Source organism: Chenopodium album, chromosome 6 (assembly GCF_948465745.1).
Source record: "Chenopodium album chromosome 6, dcCheAlbu1.1, whole genome shotgun sequence".
Classification (NCBI taxonomy): Eukaryota; Viridiplantae; Streptophyta; class Magnoliopsida; order Caryophyllales; family Amaranthaceae; genus Chenopodium; species Chenopodium album.
Window position 1 is genome coordinate 6308473 of NC_137839.1, and position 17470 is coordinate 6325942.

At 35.2% G+C, this 17470-nt stretch overlaps 1 protein-coding gene across 3 annotated transcripts; it reads left to right on the top strand.

The window, feature by feature from the left end:
• The first annotated feature begins 441 nt into the window (after nucleotides 1-441).
• Nucleotides 442-17421, top strand: LOC145635748 (dicer-like protein 4). Of its 3 annotated transcripts, XM_081687093.1 has the most exons (25): nucleotides 442-723; nucleotides 1036-1213; nucleotides 1421-1534; nucleotides 2021-2161; nucleotides 2242-2314; nucleotides 2846-2886; nucleotides 3232-3372; nucleotides 3468-3596; nucleotides 4373-4511; nucleotides 4698-4800; nucleotides 5905-6091; nucleotides 6632-6792; nucleotides 6880-7086; nucleotides 7170-7426; nucleotides 7510-7784; nucleotides 7905-8332; nucleotides 9149-9249; nucleotides 11826-12031; nucleotides 12171-12380; nucleotides 13866-14324; nucleotides 14428-14697; nucleotides 14868-15194; nucleotides 15691-16069; nucleotides 16155-16269; nucleotides 16846-17421. In XM_081687093.1, exons 1-25 carry the CDS (start codon nucleotides 617-619, stop codon nucleotides 16994-16996), a joined length of 4899 nt encoding a protein of 1632 aa, XP_081543219.1. In that variant the 5' UTR covers nucleotides 442-616; the 3' UTR covers nucleotides 16997-17421. The 3 variants fall into 3 exon arrangements, with proteins under 3 accessions (XP_081543219.1, XP_081543220.1, XP_081543221.1); XM_081687094.1 differs by lacking the exons at nucleotides 442-723; nucleotides 1036-1213; nucleotides 1421-1534; nucleotides 2021-2161; nucleotides 2846-2886 and having other exon boundaries at nucleotides 2265-2314; XM_081687095.1 differs by lacking the exons at nucleotides 442-723; nucleotides 1036-1213; nucleotides 1421-1534; ... (1 more) ...; nucleotides 2242-2314; nucleotides 2846-2886 and having other exon boundaries at nucleotides 3244-3372; nucleotides 3488-3596.
• The last annotated feature ends 49 nt before the right edge of the window (nucleotides 17422-17470 follow it).

Genomic DNA, 17470 nt, shown 5'->3' on the forward strand with positions numbered 1-17470 from the left:
AACCATTGTGTTTACTCTTATACTTTTACCCAATCTCAACCCCACAATTTCTCTCTTTCTCTCTCTAATTTAAATCAACCCCACCAAGGACAAATATTAAAAGCAAAAAGTAGATTATTTTAATCTATAACCCAATGTTGATAACCAGGTTATTTGTTGTAACCTGATTACTACAATTTTTCCACAAAATTTTCTCTCTCCTCATTTTTTAATTATTTTTTCACTTTCTCTCTCATGATAACCAAGTAATGTGGTTATCCACTGGGTGCGTTTTAGCATAACTCGAAAGGAGTAACAAATTGACGGAAATTAGAAATATAAAAGATCTATCATGACTTTTAATTGGTAAGGAGAAGGGTCCTAATGGGCCATAACTTGAAACCAAATAAAAAATAATAAAAAAAAAGACCTGAGATTGACTAGTGGTGGAAAGTAGGGCCAACCATGGGTACTGTTGGGTTCAGCAAATAGTCCGGTCGTCTCAAACATGACGAAACGAATCCCATTCTTACTTTGATTTCGAAAGCATCACTTTCTCTCTCTACAACACTTTCTCTCTCTAGTCTCTACAACCTCAATTTTGGATGAGCACATTTCTCAGATTTTATACTCAGTCATGGGCGATTATTCTCTAACTGCTGATGATTTTTCCCCAGAAATTGAGTCGGGGATCACTTTAATTCCCCCTATTCCGAAGGCAGACCCCAGGATTATAGCTCGAAAGTATGCTCCTACTCTTTTTATAATTCTACTCGTACTTGCTTTAAGTTTTCATCAAATACTTCATTTGATTTTTATTTTTTATTTTTATTTTGATGTTCTGATTTTATTATGATCGTCATTGTCATACCATTTATTTATTTGTTTGTTAACGTTGGATTTTGATAAAGGGTTTGCTTAGTGTGTAAGATTATTGTAGATATCTGTCATTTTCAATTATAATTGTTTCAGTTTATTGGGATACCTTGCATTTCTGGGTATGATGCTGTCAAATTGTTGAAGTGATGTCATCATACTTTTTTTTTTTTTTGGCAGGTATCAGTTAGAATTGGCAAGAAAAGCTTTGGATGAAAATGTGATTGTGGTTTTAGAGACTGGTTGTGGGAAGACCCTTATTGCTATTCTATTAATGTGTGATATGGCTGACCTTATAAGAAAGCCTCAAAACAATGTCTGTATTTTCTTGGCTCCTACTGTCGTATTAGTTCATCAGGTTTTTCCATTTTCCATTCTCTGTCTCTTCCTGTCGACTTGGATTCTACTAACTCCGTTACATATTATTTGCAACGATTTGACATAAAATAGAGAGGTAGAGAGGAAAAATGTCTAATTGTTGCAAATAATATGTAATGGAGGTAGTAAGATTTTTTTTTTTTAATGTATTGTTTTGTGATTACGTGTCATGTGCTTCTTCTTGCAGCAAGCTAGGGTTATTCAACACTTCACTGATTTCAAGGTTGGAACCTACTGTGGTGATGATGCCAAACATTTGAAGACTCATATCGGCTGGGAAAGAGAGCTCGAGCAATATGAGGTTTCCCTTTATCATTTAAGTCTGTAGTGTTTGTTTGTTAGATTAACTTTTTGATACAATGTGGCCTTTTAAAAGTGAAAGATTATGTTGAATTACTATACAGTTACACTGATGGTTGAAGTTGAGGATGTGGCGTCTGAATTATATTCAATATATAGAGTTTAAAATGGTTTGAGAAATCAAAATGGGCGTGGTTTGGTCTGATAACAGCAAACCTTCTGATAAAAGATTATTCATGTTTAGCCAAGCCATTAGACAGGACACCCTGGAATCAGCTTGGCTAAGGTGTTGACTTAACATTTACCTTTGTCAATGAAGAATTTCTGTGAACTGTCTGATAGATAATGGATTCCTTGCACTTCTACTGCATTATTTGTATTGACTCCATAAAGACTACTATACAAGTGATCTCTTATTGGGTGCAGGTTCTTTAATTGTATTGACTCCATAAAGACTACTATAAAAGTTATCTCTTATTGGGTGCAGGTTCTTGTTATGACTCCACAAGTTTTGCTACGTAATCTATGCCATTGCTTCATCAGGATGGAGTCAGTTGCTCTCTTAATATTTGATGAGTGTCATTACGCGCAACTTGAGAGTAATCATCCCTACGCAGAGATTATGAAGGTAAAGGTCTAGTCTATGTTTATTTTATGCCATTTTTGAAGGTATAGAGATTTTGACATCTTTGCATACACAAATTGTAGGTCTTTTACGATACGAAGGTTAATAAAGTTCCGCGCATTTTTGGCATGACTGCATCTCCTATATGTGGGAAAGGTAATTGAGTTTCATGTATTTGTTCTTTCTTCTCTCTTCTACCGTCGTCCATTTCTGCGGAATATAACTTCTAATTTTCCTTCGTTTAATATTTATATTTAACAAGTTAGTATCTTTAAGAGTTACCAAAAAATGGTCTATACTTGCTGGATTATTGCGACTTTGCAGGATTTAAAGATTGTGTTAGGTCATTTGAATGTGCTATTTGTTTAGAATTTTAATTATATTTTTTAATTGCAATAACGCTGCTAATTATGATTGACATCAACAATGCCTTTACATGTACACACTGTCTTCAGACAAGGTGGTGTTAGTGACAGATTCTTCTCTTGTTCTCCATGCTGGACTCTTACTATTAAATTGTACTTCCTTCTGACCAGATATTCTACATTAGGAACAAAATAAGTTAATGTGCTTGCTTTCAGGATATTTTGTTCGTTGTAGACGTTTAGTGTTATATGAAAGTAAATGCTTGCCAGTTGTCATTTATTTTTGGCCATTTTAATCAAACCTTTTGATTTTCCATTTCAGGGGCCTCTATCAATAGTCTTCAAGCTTTACTTCATGCTAAGGTGGGTGTTAGACTGTTTAGAACTTGCAAGCATATGCATATATAATGCATCATGCGACAATTATAGAATCTATTATCTACTTATAAATAAACTAACCATAACACATTGATTTGATTCTTCAGCAGTGTTGATGTACAACTTGTGTTTCACTTGGTAGATACACACCCATGCTTGTTTGGTGTGCATTCTAGCACACTATATTATATGCATGTGTACATATACCTCACATACAAGGATGTATTTATCTATGTGTGTGCATGCATGTATTAATTTGTGTAATGTGTTTTGTGTGTTAGTATGCATCTTTCATTGGGCTCCATAAACATCATTTCTTCCTTGTGTCAGGTTTATACTGTTAATGACAAGAGAGAACTGGAAACAGTTGTTGTATCTCCTGTGGTTGAAGTGTATCACTATAGCTCAAGCGAAATAATGTCGAGCGCTCAAAAGAAGTGTTTGGATAAACTGGAGGAGGTTAAACGTCAGGTATCATTGTATTGCACACCATCTTTATACTGTTTTTTGATTTAGCTTTTAGTATTAAAATGTTAGTTGTTATGGGCCTTATGGTTTGCAAGTAGTGTACATCTATGCTTTCCAGGACTGGAGATGATCTGGCTAGAGTACAGAACACCAAGAAACTTCTGCAAAAACTTCATAACAACATGGTGTTTTCATTAACCAGCCTCGGTCTTTGGGGAGCATTGCAAGTAAGTCTCATATTTCTTGCGGTAAAGCATTACAATGGAAATCCAGGTTCTTTTCAATAAGTAATAGATGTTTTGCTATGCAATTTGTGGTAGTATGAAGGCATGATATAAATAGTACATATACCAACATTAAGCTCATGATATAAATAGTACATATACCAACACTAAGCTCATGTATAATCTTTGCTCTATTTTCAAACATATATAATAATGCAAGCGTTATATACATCTAAACTCCAAACTAAATTATCCATGTGGGACTCCCTAATTTGCAAAATAAAATGATCCAAGTAACATAAACATTACAAGCCCATTTTATTTTGTCAGTGTGGGAAACAAACAAATAAGTATAATGTTGACATCATCAAAAGTACACCTACATTATAAATCAACACAAACTTCTCTAATCTTTCTATGTGGGATTGCTCCTACATATGTTGTTAGAAGACTACCTTGTGAAATATTACAACAAATATTTCGTTGGTTGCTTGTTAATATTAATCAGTATCACCTATTGAATACACACAACAACAACAACAACAACAACAAACGCACACATGCACACACACAACAAACGCGCGCGCGCACGCACACACGTACACAAGATGGTTGCCTTAATGAGGTGAACTCGTGACCTTCATGTACTATTTATGTCAATGTTATTAAAATCATAAGAAATCACACTTGTTTTTTATTGTACTTTGGAAAAAAAAAATAGTGATTTTATTTCAGATGTGATATTCTTCATATATGCATATTTCTGGTTGTTTCTTCAGGCATGTCACATCCTTCTGAATGGTGGTGTCTGGGAGAGAGATGAGCTGATAGATGCAAAAGGAAACTCCAGTGATGACTTATTACAAAATGAGTATCTTGCTCAGACTGCATGTCTTCTAGACGCAGAGTGTATGGGAGGTATGAAGCATTGTGCAGCATATTAGCGTTGTTAATACTAACGACTTTGCTCTAAACTTACTAATTTAATGTCTTGTTTAAGGCTTAATATCTCTAACAAGAAAATTTCTGTTTGTGCTACCATTTCTTACATGTTCAGCATTATAATTGGCGAGCATTTTATACTTAAATATCTTAATTTAGCAGAAGCCACTGAAGGAACGGCTGACATGTTTTGTAACAAGCTTCTAAGGGAGCCATTTTTCTCGCAAAAGGTTTTGCGTCTTGTTGGAATCTTGTCAAATTTCAGGTTCGTATTTGAGCACTTAGGCTTGGGATTGTGCTGGACATTGATGCTAAGTTGTGGTTGTTTGAAATTGAATTTTATTCTCCGTCCTTTTTTTTTTTCATGCTCTAGAATCTTTCAAGAGATCTTTCATTTATGGGATAAATAGCTGACTATATCCCATAACAAATCACTTAAGAAAATTTGTGGATATTGATATTGTTCAGTTGTTCTAGCCACATGCACCACCGGATCGTGATGAAAGAATTTTGTCGTTTTTTCTTCTCCTTCGCCCTTTCAATGCCCACTAATTGAAATCCTCTACAGCCCCCCCCCCCCCCCCCAAAAAAAAAAAAAAAAAAAAAAAAAAAAAAAACAACTCAAGACTACCCCATCACCCATACACATCAAAAGTCTTCCAAATACGATTTCCACCAATTACAACAAGAAAGAGGTGAATACATATTGTGTTGGGCCTGCTGGCCTAGGCTATTATTGTCATTTTTATTTTATTTTCTGTCATTTCAAAATTTCCAACACCTATAAAATCCCCCCTCACTTTTTCCGTCCTCAAACCTACAAATACCTAATATACCTTGCTAAATTATCCAGTTCTGATGAGCCATTGTAATTTGTCGTAATTGTTAGATCCGCTGACAGTTTATCTGTTTATGAGACTCACTGAAATAAGTGGCCTGGATAAGTTCAGTGAAAATGACATTTTATGTTGCCTATTCTTGGGTTTTGATTTGGAGTTTGTTGCAGACATTTAGAGCTTTTGGAAAGAGAAAATTATCGCATTAAATTGCTTGGATCAAAGCTAATATAGAAAGCTTTGATTGTTGTTATCATTGTCACAGCTTACAGATTTAGTAATACCTATTATGAGTGGGAATTATTAAAATTAAAGTTGTCTGGGTTTTTTTTTTTTATTTATTTCGTTGGTGACTAAGTGGAGATTCATAGTTTGTATGCTTCCAGTTAGCTGGTCTCTCTATTACTTTAGATTCATTTGTGTACATCTACACCTTCCAATCCCCTTTGTATGTCAGAGTCCACATTTCATGACTGTTGTTTTCATGTTTTCTTGTGTTGCTCAAAGCTAAGCTGGTTTGCTTTCCTTTTCAGGTCAAGGCCTGATATGAAATGTATAATATTTGTGAATAGGATTATCATTGCCAGATCTTTGGCATATATCCTTGGACAAATTAAGATCTTATCTGCTTGGAAGTGTGATTACTTGGTTGGAGTCCACTCAAAGCGTATGTCCAGAAAAACCATGTATAATATTTTAGAAGAATTTCGGTCTGGAAAGGTAATTTCTTGCTGTGATACTTTGTATTCATCTGTTTCCCAAGATAAACTTGAATCTAGCTCTTTTGTGTTGGAGAGCATTTATGTTTCCTGGGAGAATCTTAGCAAGTTTTTGATGTTGACTTTAATTATTTCCCTCTCGTGTCTGCCTTTAATCTTTGTGCTTGTGCATGTGTGCGTGTGTGTGCACATGTGTGCGTGCTTGCAACGTTGTGTAGATTATGCATGGTACGGAATCAAGATATTGTTTTGTAAGCAATTAGCACATTGCTATTGTATCACTTTTGGATGACTTGAACATTATGATTAGAATGATTGGAATTGCACTGCATTACCAACAGAACCCATCTCCTGTTGTTTAAATGAATGTAGGTGTACTGATCAAATATTTTTTCAAAACTTGTTGCAGAACCCATCTTCTTCCTTTTGGACACTTATAACTAATAGTTGTATCTATATCCTTTATCTTTATAGAAGAAATGAAATTTACTCCTTGCTTATTGGTGATGTCCAAACTCTGGTTAATAATGTGATTTGGCAGCTGAATCTGTTGGTTGCTACTAAAGTTGGTGAAGAAGGACTTGATATACAGACATGCTGTCTTGTAATACGGTTTGATCTTCCTGAAACTCTGGCAAGCTTTATACAATCCAGAGGTCGTGCACGAATGCCTCAATCAGAATATATTTTTTTGGTCGACAGGTTGTTTCCTGAGCTTACAAGTGCTATGATATAGTATGATTTTGTGTGTTCTTATGTAAGATCGAATACATTTTTATATCATTGCAGTGAAAGCGAGAGAGAAATAAATCTGATGGACAGTTTTAGGAAAGATGAGAATCTCATGAACATGAATATTAGAGACAGAAAACCCAACGGAGTTATTGCCAATAACAAAGAAGAGATATATTCAGTGGATTCAACTGGTGCTACCATTAGTACTCAAACTGGCGTTTCATTGCTCTACCATTATTGCTCTAAATTGCCACATGATGAGTATGTGCTTTCTATGTTTCTAATGACTTTTCCAGTTTTAGTCAATGAAGTAACTGATATATCACATATTTAACTCTGTGCAGATACTTTTCCCCTATGCCAGATTTCTATAATGTTGATGATACGGAAGGAATCATATGCCACATTATTCTTCCTTCTAACGCTCCTATTAATCACATAGTGAGTGCACCTCAATCTTCAAAAGAAGCAGCTAAGAAAGATGCTTGTCTAAGGGCATGTGAAGAATTGCATCAAGTTGGTGCCTTAACTGAGTATCTGTTGCCAGAACAAGATGATGTGAGGGAAAGCCATGATGTTTCTGATTCTGAGAGCACTGAAGGTATAATATTGTCATTTATCAACTGTGATTGCTTCCATGCCTATTGAATATGAATTTGGTAGTGTTTGATTGATTATTTGCAGATGAGGATTCACCTTATGAGCTACAGGAGATGGTAATTCCTGCTGCATTGAAGGAGCCTTGGTCTGATCAGGACAACCTTGTTTGTCTGTACTCCTACTTTATAAGGTTTAAACCTAAACCACACGATAGAAAGTATAAAGACTTCGGACTTTTTATAAAATCACCTCTGCCTCTTGAGGCTGAGCAAATGAAGATTGATCTTCATCTTGCCCATGGTAGATCTGTGTTGACTGATCTGATTCCCTTTGGAGTTGCAGAATTTAGCAAAGAAGAGGTACTTATATCATCATCACATTTCATGGCAGTTTAAAATATCAATTTTTGTTTCTTATGTGAGATTGCTGGAATACTTCATCTTCCCTTTTTTTTTTTTTTTTTTTTTTTTTGAACCCAGATGCTGCAGGCTCTGAATTTTCAGGAAATGTGCCTGAAGATCATCCTTGATAGGTCTGAATTCATGTGTGGTCATGTTCCCCTTGAGAAAAATAAAGTTAATGAATCGAGTTCATCCGTCTTCTATCTGTTGCTCCCTGTCATTTCTCGACAATATGACAGCTCAATATCTGTGGATTGGATGACCATTAGGAGGTGTTTGTCATCGCCAATATTCGCGACTCCCGATCAATTATCGGATACCTGTATTTCTCTGGATAGTCATTTGCAGCTTGCTGATGGGCCTGCCAGTGTGAATGATATCCTAAATAGCTTAATATATGTTGACCACAGAAAGTCATTCTTCTTTGTTTCTAAAATTCTTCCTGACAAGAATGGCCATAGTCTTGTCAACAGTTCTACAAGCCATGTAGATCACCTGAGTGAAAAGTATGTATTAACCTTCTTTGTCTCATTTGATATAATTCACCATTAAGTTTTATGTTGTTTCTGAAAAAAATGCTATTTCTTCTTGGTTTTCCCATTAGCTATCCAGCTGTTTCTTGATTGATAAAACAATGAGTTATGTAGATGGGAGAAACTCTTTTGCTATAACAATGCTTTTTAAGAAACTATAGTCCTTATTTTGAGTTGCAGTAACCACATGCTGTTTTAAGTCATATGAAGCAACATATTTTTTTTATCCTCCATCTTGTGATTTTGGTCAAATGTGTTTTCATCTTTTTTCCACCCTCCAAAATTTCTAGTAGGAAGGAAAGTATATCTTGCTATGGAAGAAAATAGTGAAGAATATAAGAATGAATTGGAATCCTGAAATATCAGAGATTAAGAGGTACTAGATATACTCCTTCCATTCCTTAGAAAGTGTCTTTAAGGCTATGCACACGGACAGTTATCATGTTGGTATCAAAACTGTCACATAATAATTTAGTTCTTGTTTTGTGATTCTTTAATGATCAGTTATAGCACATTGGTGTTGAGTGATAGATAAAATTGTGTTGGAAAAGTTAGGAAAATGGAACCGTGTAGAAAGTGCTAATGGGCTTATAACCAATGGGCCTGCTAAAGAAAAATGAGAAGTTTGTCACTCAATCTAAAGAATTTCCCTTTTTTTTTTAGTAATTATCTTTGGAACTTCTTTCCTTTTGTATGGACTTTGGCCATGCCGTATAATGGATTTGTTTCTGGATCTCAAATTTTGTAAGGCCTTTTTCTTAGTACTGATTCATGCATTTTCTGTACCAGGTTTGAAATCAATCTAACTCACCCTGGACAACCTCTACTACAAGCTAAACAGCTTTTTTGCCTACACAATTTGTTGCATGACCGCTCAACGGGGAATTCAGGTACTGCCTCTTGCCCTCTTTTGCTTACACATATTTCACATGTTTTTTTTTTAAAAAAAAAATTTGTTTTGGAAAATATTATTGCTATGAATTCTCTTCAATATTAGAAATAAGAAAGATTATGAGAATGAATTATAGAATATTAGGGCAGAATTCATTAATTGGAATCTAGAGGGTTTAGGCTAAGTCGGAGTAAGACTGAATATTTGGTTTGCCGCTTTAGTATACAGAGGGGGACAAGCAATGATGGAGTGAATTTGGATGGAAAGGATTTGACCATGAGTGAGTGTTTTAAACATCTTGGGTTAATCATCCAGAAGAATGGCGACAATGACGTGGCCCATAGGATTAAGTGAGGGTGGCTTAAAGGGAGAGTGACCATAGGAGTGTTATGTGAACAAAACATTCCTTTACAATTTAGGGGAAATTCTATAGGACTGCCTTAAGACCAGTGTTGCTTTATGGTACATTGGTACATAATATTTGGCTTTTAAGAAGGATTACATAAAAAACATAGAGGTTATGAAAATGCGCTTGTTAAGATGGATGTGCGGGAACACTCTAAGTGATAGAATCAGAATTGATGTTATTCGCAAGAAAGTGGGTGTTGTAGGCATTGTAGACAAACTAAGAGAAATTCGCCCGCATTGGTTCGGGCATATGAGATATAGACCTCATGGTGCACCGAAGCGAAAAGTGGAAGAGTGGGATCATGGAGAGTTAAAACGAGGTAGAGGGAGATCGAAAATGACTTGGTTAGGAGTTATGAAGGATATGAAGCAAATGGATTTGCATGAGGATGAGGTTTTGATCCAAAAGGATGGAGGAGGAAATTTTTTGTGGATGACTATGCTGAATAATCACTTTTGGTTCATGTAACCGTTTCCGCTCATGGGATTAAGGATTTGATTGATTGATTGAGGGCAAAATTTGTAGATGATTACATTGATTACAACAATTTAATGACAATTGCTTCGACATAACAGATGCTCTCCTTTTAGTTTTTCTCACTTAATTTTTGAATGCCCCCCTTGTACGGCTTTCCTTTTTACTCTTCCTCTACCCTTCAACTCTAACAAAATGACTATTCAAGGCCCTCGCTACCCTTGTGATCAACTTTCTGCATCAATTACCTCCTTGCCCTTCCTACTCTTTGTAACATGTGTTGGCATGGGAAGGGGATTCACCTTAATTCTTTGCAGTTCTCTTATTGAAATTGTGCATTTTTGTTTGACTGCTGAATAGGAAATTGTCATGGAAGAAGTAGCATATCATTATCCATAATGAGATCTAAAGATTCCAAATTGTTATTCATTCTAAAGCACAAAAATTGCTTAGCAACAATTTCTTCATGGACCTTAGTTGCATCGCAATATGCTCAACAATTTATTAGAAGCAATAGTTTAGATTGTATAATGTATCATGTAAAAATCCAATCATTTTTCTCAAAACCCTCAACCCCTTTCCCAACATTATTAAGGGTGTTGGGTGGGTTCCTGTATAAGATCCTAAACTTTTTTTTTTTTTTTTTTTTTTTTTTTTTTGCAAAGGTAGTTTTAAATAAAATGCATTATTGAGAGAAATCTAGCACGCTTGATGAAGATTTAAGATTTACCCCCCCCCCCCCCCAAAAAAAAAAAAGAAAAAAAGAAAAGAAATTTGTGATTATATCTATTTTTTTTAGAATAAAAAAATATGGGATTCAAATTTAGTGGGAAAAAATTGGTCAAGAAGAATGTGGCTAGGATTGTAGGATAGCTGATGGCAGTCCCAACCACAAAGCAATCTATCATCATTTCTTTGTATTTTAGTCAATCCAAGATTGAAATACTTTAGTTGTAAGTTGTATCGTGTGCGTGTGTGTGCGTGCGTGCGTGTGCGTGTGCATGTGTGCGTGCGTATGTGTGTGTTTTTTATAAAATCCCTCATTTTTTTTATTAGCTTTTGAAACTTAATATTTTCATTAATATGTATAAAAAAACATAATCATGTGAGAAATTGTTACATACATCTCAATTTGTAGTTTTATAAAATCAAGTTTTTATATTTTTTGTTTATACATAATTGGAGATATTGATAGTCAAAGCTAAGTTTTGAAGACCGTGTAAAGTCAAAACGAGAACACCAAAAAGAGACAGAGGGAGTAGTTTTTGAATAAAAATACATTATTGAGAGGAAAATTAACACGCTTGATGAAGATTTGAGATGTTGCCCCCCCAATAATGTGATTATACCTATTTATTTTTACAAATTTGTAATGCAAATTTAGCTCCCTATTCTGTGTTCTCTACATTAGAAATTTAGGTAGAGATAAAGACAAATGTAATATGAAGCTCATATATGTTAAAATTTACTTTTGCTCTCTTTGCTTGGGGTTTGTGGCTATTGATTGCTGTAATTGAAATCCCTGTTGAAATTGTGAAACTTTTTCCATGGCCAAACTGAAGGAGTTTAATTTTAAATCCAGCAAGTTATTTCATGTTTCACTGTCACTATGATACAGAGTTACTCAATTAGGGCTGTTTACTTCAGTTTATAGCTTACTGAGATTATAACTTCTCCTTGGTCATTATCAGAGTCACATGAACTAGACGAGTACTTCTTCGAATTGCCTCCTGAGCTATGTGAACTAAAGATAATTGGCTTCTCTAAGGACATTGGGAGTTCATTGTCTCTGTTGCCATCTGTCATGCATCGCCTGGAAAGCTTTCTTGTAGCACTTGAATTGAAAGATATGTTGTCAAAGTCATTTCCCGAGGGAGTGGTGGTTACTGCTGAACGTGTAAGGCCACTTTTATGGATGGATTATGAAGTTTCAATTCTATGATTTTGTTTAATTAAATGACTGCTTTTCTCAACTTGAAGATGAGATGCATTTTGGTATAAACTTAGACATGGTGACGTTATGCTTTACTTCCCAGGTTTTTGAAGCATTGACTACAGAAAGATGCCATGAGGGCTTTTCTCTTGAGAGGCTTGAAGTTCTTGGTGATTCTTTTCTCAAGTTTGCAGTGGGGAGACACCTATTTCTTAAGCATGAAGCTTTTGACGAAGGGCAGTTGACTAGGAGGCGTTCAAATTTAGTGAACAATTCAAATTTATGCAAGTTGGCTATTAAGAACAAATTACAGGTTAATAGCTGGATTCTTGGATTTCTGTTTTCCTGAATTATTGATAAATTTGGGTTTCTTTTAATATTATGATTTAAAGAGTTTCATGTATTTGTTTAGGGAGCTCTCTTGTATACTCTCTTTGATTGCCATGCTTTTTTTATAGCCCTTTATGAAAACTAATCAAACACTCCATTTCTTAGCCTTGGAGTAGTTGATGTTGGTTGAATTACATGCATGAAATTTAATGAAACACTCTATCACTCACCCTTTGTGTAGATCATGTTGATTGAACCATGTGTATCTCTTGTGTCTTATCTTTGTGACTATTTTCTTAAATTTTTTTTGTTCATATATCGTTGTCTAAGTTCTGCGTATATAAGCACCGAAACTTGTGCATAAAGTTCTTACATTCATTTCTTTCTAGTTTGATTCTAGTTATCTACAACAATTAAAAAGCTATGAAAGTTTTATAAATACCTTTTTTTTTCTTCTGCTTGCTATTGCATTTTTATCCTTCTTTTCAAAAGATATTAAACAATTGCAAAGCTAGTTTTCAAAAGATATTAAACAATTGCAAAGCTAGCATGTGAAACGCTTACACTGCTTTACTAGCTGCTGTTCATGGATTCACACTTTAATTTGGTCTTGGTGTGCTTAAGCTTCAGAGAAATAAATGTTCTATGCCAAATTTTGTGCTTGTCAAGTTGACTTATGAGGAAGAGAGGAAAATACACTTAAGAATGGAGGGAGGAATTGAGCTGAGAGAATGGGTAGGTAAATAGAGATTCTTAAAAGTCAGAAGATGCTAATTTTAATTTTTCTGATCCATTCCTCCCTGAAGAGAAACAAGTTTTTGCTGAAAATTCATATTTCTACAAGGGATTTTTTCCAGATAAAATTGATGTGTGAATCCTTGTGAAACATGTAAATCAATCACCTATTTTAGAATAATGCCTAAATATAACCCTTGTGTGGGTCATTTCTCCTGTTAATTTCTAGGGCTAATCCCTCCAATTCATTTGACCCTTTATGTCTGTTATTGAGTTGCATACCATCTCTATGATATTATTATACATCAATACATGACCAGCTTGTCCCCTAATGCTCACTTTCCTATTTCATGTCATACCTGAAATGTTTCTTAAATATTTGTTTTTGTAGCTTCCAGTGTGAAGTTAATGGATTCATATTTGTTTGATTTGGCTATGCATGGTGCTCAATTACTGCAACCACCCCAAATAATTTCTGTCCTTTTTCTGTTATTATGTTCATGGAAGCATTTCTCCCTTACTGTTTAACTTGCAAGATCATTGTTATATCTGATGGACAACAGTCCATAAATTGATGTTTAAGATGATAGATGGATCCTCTTTATATTCTTTCCATTAGAAGAATTCTTTGTTTTGTTGCTGAGTCTGCCATTTAAATAAAATTGATATCTGAATTTGTTTATCAGTCATAAAAATGAATATCTAACTATATTGCAGTACTTCCATACTTTAGGGATTCATACGTGATCAAGAATTCGATCCTAGCCAGTTTTATGCTTTAGGTCGGACTTGCTCTGTCATATGTACCAAGCAGACGGAAAGTTCAATTCATTGCGTCTCTGAAGATAGAATTCTGGTAGATAATCGTCAAGTTAGATGCAGTAAGAATCATCAATGGTTAACCAAGAAAACAATTGCAGATGTAGTTGAGGCATTAATTGGAGCCTACATAGTTGACAGTGGCTTTAAATCGGCAATTGCGTTTCTCGGATGGTTTGGTATACATATTGAATTTGAAATTTCTCAAGTATGTCATGCTTGGACGGCAAGCTCCAGGTTTATGTCACTTGCAGACCGTATTAGTATTTCTGAAATTGAAAGTGTTTTGGGTCATCATTTTGTTCACAGAGGCTTAGGTCTGCAAGCATTTGTACATCCATCATATAATAAGCATGGAGGAGGTTGTTACCAGGTAACTGGACTGAAATGCTGCGAAATTTTGAATATATGATTTTTTATTTATGAATATTCTCGTTTGCATAACTTATTGGGTATTTATTTCTGATGGCTAACAGAGATTGGAGTTTCTTGGTGATGCTGTGCTGGATTATTTGATCACATCCTATTTGTACTCTGTGTTCCCTGACCTAAAACCTGGCCAGTTGACTGATTTGAGAGCATCCCTTGTGAATAATGACTCATTTGCCAAAGCAGCAGCTAATGCATTGTACAAATTCATTCTATGTGAGAATAGCAACCTGAGTAATGCTATTAATAAATATTTGGACTTTATCAGAAAGCCAGCTTCAGAAAGAAATGTACTTGAGGAACCATCATGCCCAAAGGTCATTGCTCAAACCCTTTCCTCTTAGATATTATGATTTTTAAGCTTTATAGATACAAAGTTTTTTTATTATTAGTTTTATTTTTTTTAAAAAAAAAATAAATCATGCATCATTGTCTAATATTCTAAGTACGCTTTACTACCTTTAATGCCCTTTTCTTCATCCTACAGGCTCTGGGAGACTTGGTTGAGTCTTGTTTTGGGGCTGTTCTTCTTGATTCAGGGTTTGACTTAGATCATGTGTGGAAGTTGATGCACTCGTTTATGAATCCTATCATGAAATATGCTAATCTGCACTTTATTCCTACTCGAGAGCTGAAGGAGCTATGCCAGTATCATGGCTTGAATTTAGAATATGTTATTTCAAAAAGAAATAGAAGTTTCATGGTTGAGGCAATAGTGAAAGGAAAAAGTTTTCATGTCGCTGAATCTGCAATGTATCGCAATACTAAAGGAGCTAAGAGAATGGCTGCACGGAAAGCTATTGAAAAACTGAAGGTGACAATCTTCTTATATGGGTGATTCCACCTTTTCTACGATGCAGATTTGCTGGCCATTATTCCTGTAATAATAAAATTAAAAAAAATTACAAATTAAAAATTACAAAAAAAAAAAAAAAAAAAAAAAATAATTTCTGACTTGGCTGTTGTTATTGTTAGTTGATGTATTCCGTTCTAATATTAGCACAACCCCTATGCTGTCTCCAGAATCTGGAACATGATGAATTCATTACCGGTGCCATTAAAAAATTATCTTATTGAAAGCTTATATTACTCTGTACTTATGATGACACTGCTTAGAAGAATATCTATGGTTTGGGCCTCCCATCCTTGTAAACTCCTCTTTTGCTTGTTTATGTTCCTGAAGGAATATTCTTCTGAAAATGTCTGAACTCGTCAAAGTTCCAATGGTTATTATCTGAGTATAAATGAATCTGTATTTACTCTGCTTTCGTCTACTGTTGAGTAACAAGCTGACATTTCCATATCTGCAGGCTCAGGGTTGTCGTCTGAAGACATCATTGGAGGAGGTCCTAAAAACGCTGCGCAAAATGGAACCCAGGCTGGTTGGATATGATGAGATGCCGCTGTCGCTAGTGTCTTCCAGCGATCTGCCCAATGTTGGAAATTTGTGCTTGGAGGATCATTCTCATACTTCTGTGAATCCAGAACTCACTTTCAGAAACTTGTCTTTGAATGATTGTCCTATCCTCAATGACAGTGCAAGTCCAGAGCCCAATGTATACGAAATGCCAACAATTGTCTCTAGTTCCCAGAAAAAATCCACCATAGCACCCGTTTCTTCGTACAAGAGACGGCAGCATAGTCAAGACACTGGGGGTGAAAATTGTAGCATTGACTCAGATGTGCATGGTACTGTTAAGCTGCATTAATGAATTTTCAGTATTGCTATATGCGCTGTAAAAAAAGCTGAACCTTAGATGTGTGCAAATTTCAGGTAGCCTGGGAAAAGCAACTGCAAAATCGCGATTGAATGAGATTTGCGTTAGAAACTGCTGGAAACCCCCTCTTTATGAGTGCTGTAAAGAGGAAGGACCAAGCCATTTGAAATTGTAAGTTGTATTTACCACATGTGCACCCCACTCCCTCTTTCCAAAGAAACCTCAGATGTCTTCATGCTTTGTTTTCCTGTACAATGTAAAGATGGTGTGAGATCTCGGCTTTTGCTCTAGTACTCCGTAGTAAAGTGCTTTGCATCTGACGAGTCTCCCCTTGTTTCCTTCCTATCTGGGAAGGGCGTGAAATTGATGCTCTATTCTGTAGTTATTGAAGTTGTTTCTGAAGCTTTCTTGTGTTGCTTTATTTGGTTAAATAATTTGATTTTATTTGCAAAAAAAAAAAAAAAAAAAATGCTTAAATTTTGCAGTCTTTGAAAACCACTTGTGTCATTACCTCAATTATTTGTATCTAAGCTATTTTGTCCCCAAAACCTTGCATGCATGGCTTGGCTACAGAGTGTAACTCAGTTACATGACATTGTCTAGTTGAGGTTTGAGGCTCTATTATTGCTTTTAGAGAAGAAACCCTTCAAAATAAAAACTGGTTTTCATTTCTGATGATGTGAAGATAGTTAAAGAAAGGTGTTTTTGTGGTTAGTTTCCTGTTTTCCTGAATCTGCCATTATGCAGGTTCACTTTCAAGGTAATGGTGGTAATCGAGGAAGCAGAAGATGTGATATTGGAGTGCTTTGGCCAACCTCAAGCAAAAAAGAAAGCTGCTGCAGAAGAAGCAGCAGAAGGTGCGCTTTGGTTGTTGAAGAAGGAAGGTTACATCAGATAAGAGCCACAAATCATGACTTCATGTGTAATTGTGTATATACTATATACTACTACGTAATATTATAATGTGACACAAGGAGGGAATGAGGACCTATGAAGATTATGATAGTAGGCCTTAAGTCCGTTGGGCCTTAGAGTAGGCTATAGGAGGCCCAAATTTGACTAGTAAATAAATAAAATGTATTAATTGTGGTAGGTAGTAGTTTTTGGAAGGGGCAAAAGGCAGTTAACTAATTTTTTGGACTGTTATTACAAAACTAAGCTGCTTATGTATCTAAAGACCTTTAAGCCTGAAGATATGGGCCAATTTTGTATGTAAATTAGTCAATTTTAAGGCATTTGCCTCCTTCCGTCTGTTTTATTGGATGGTGTATATATTTGAGCAAAAAGAATGCATATTCACTAGTCATTTATTTTGACTTTAAAGGATGCATCTCTCCCATATTTTCCCAAATGTGGAGAATAGTTCTTTCAA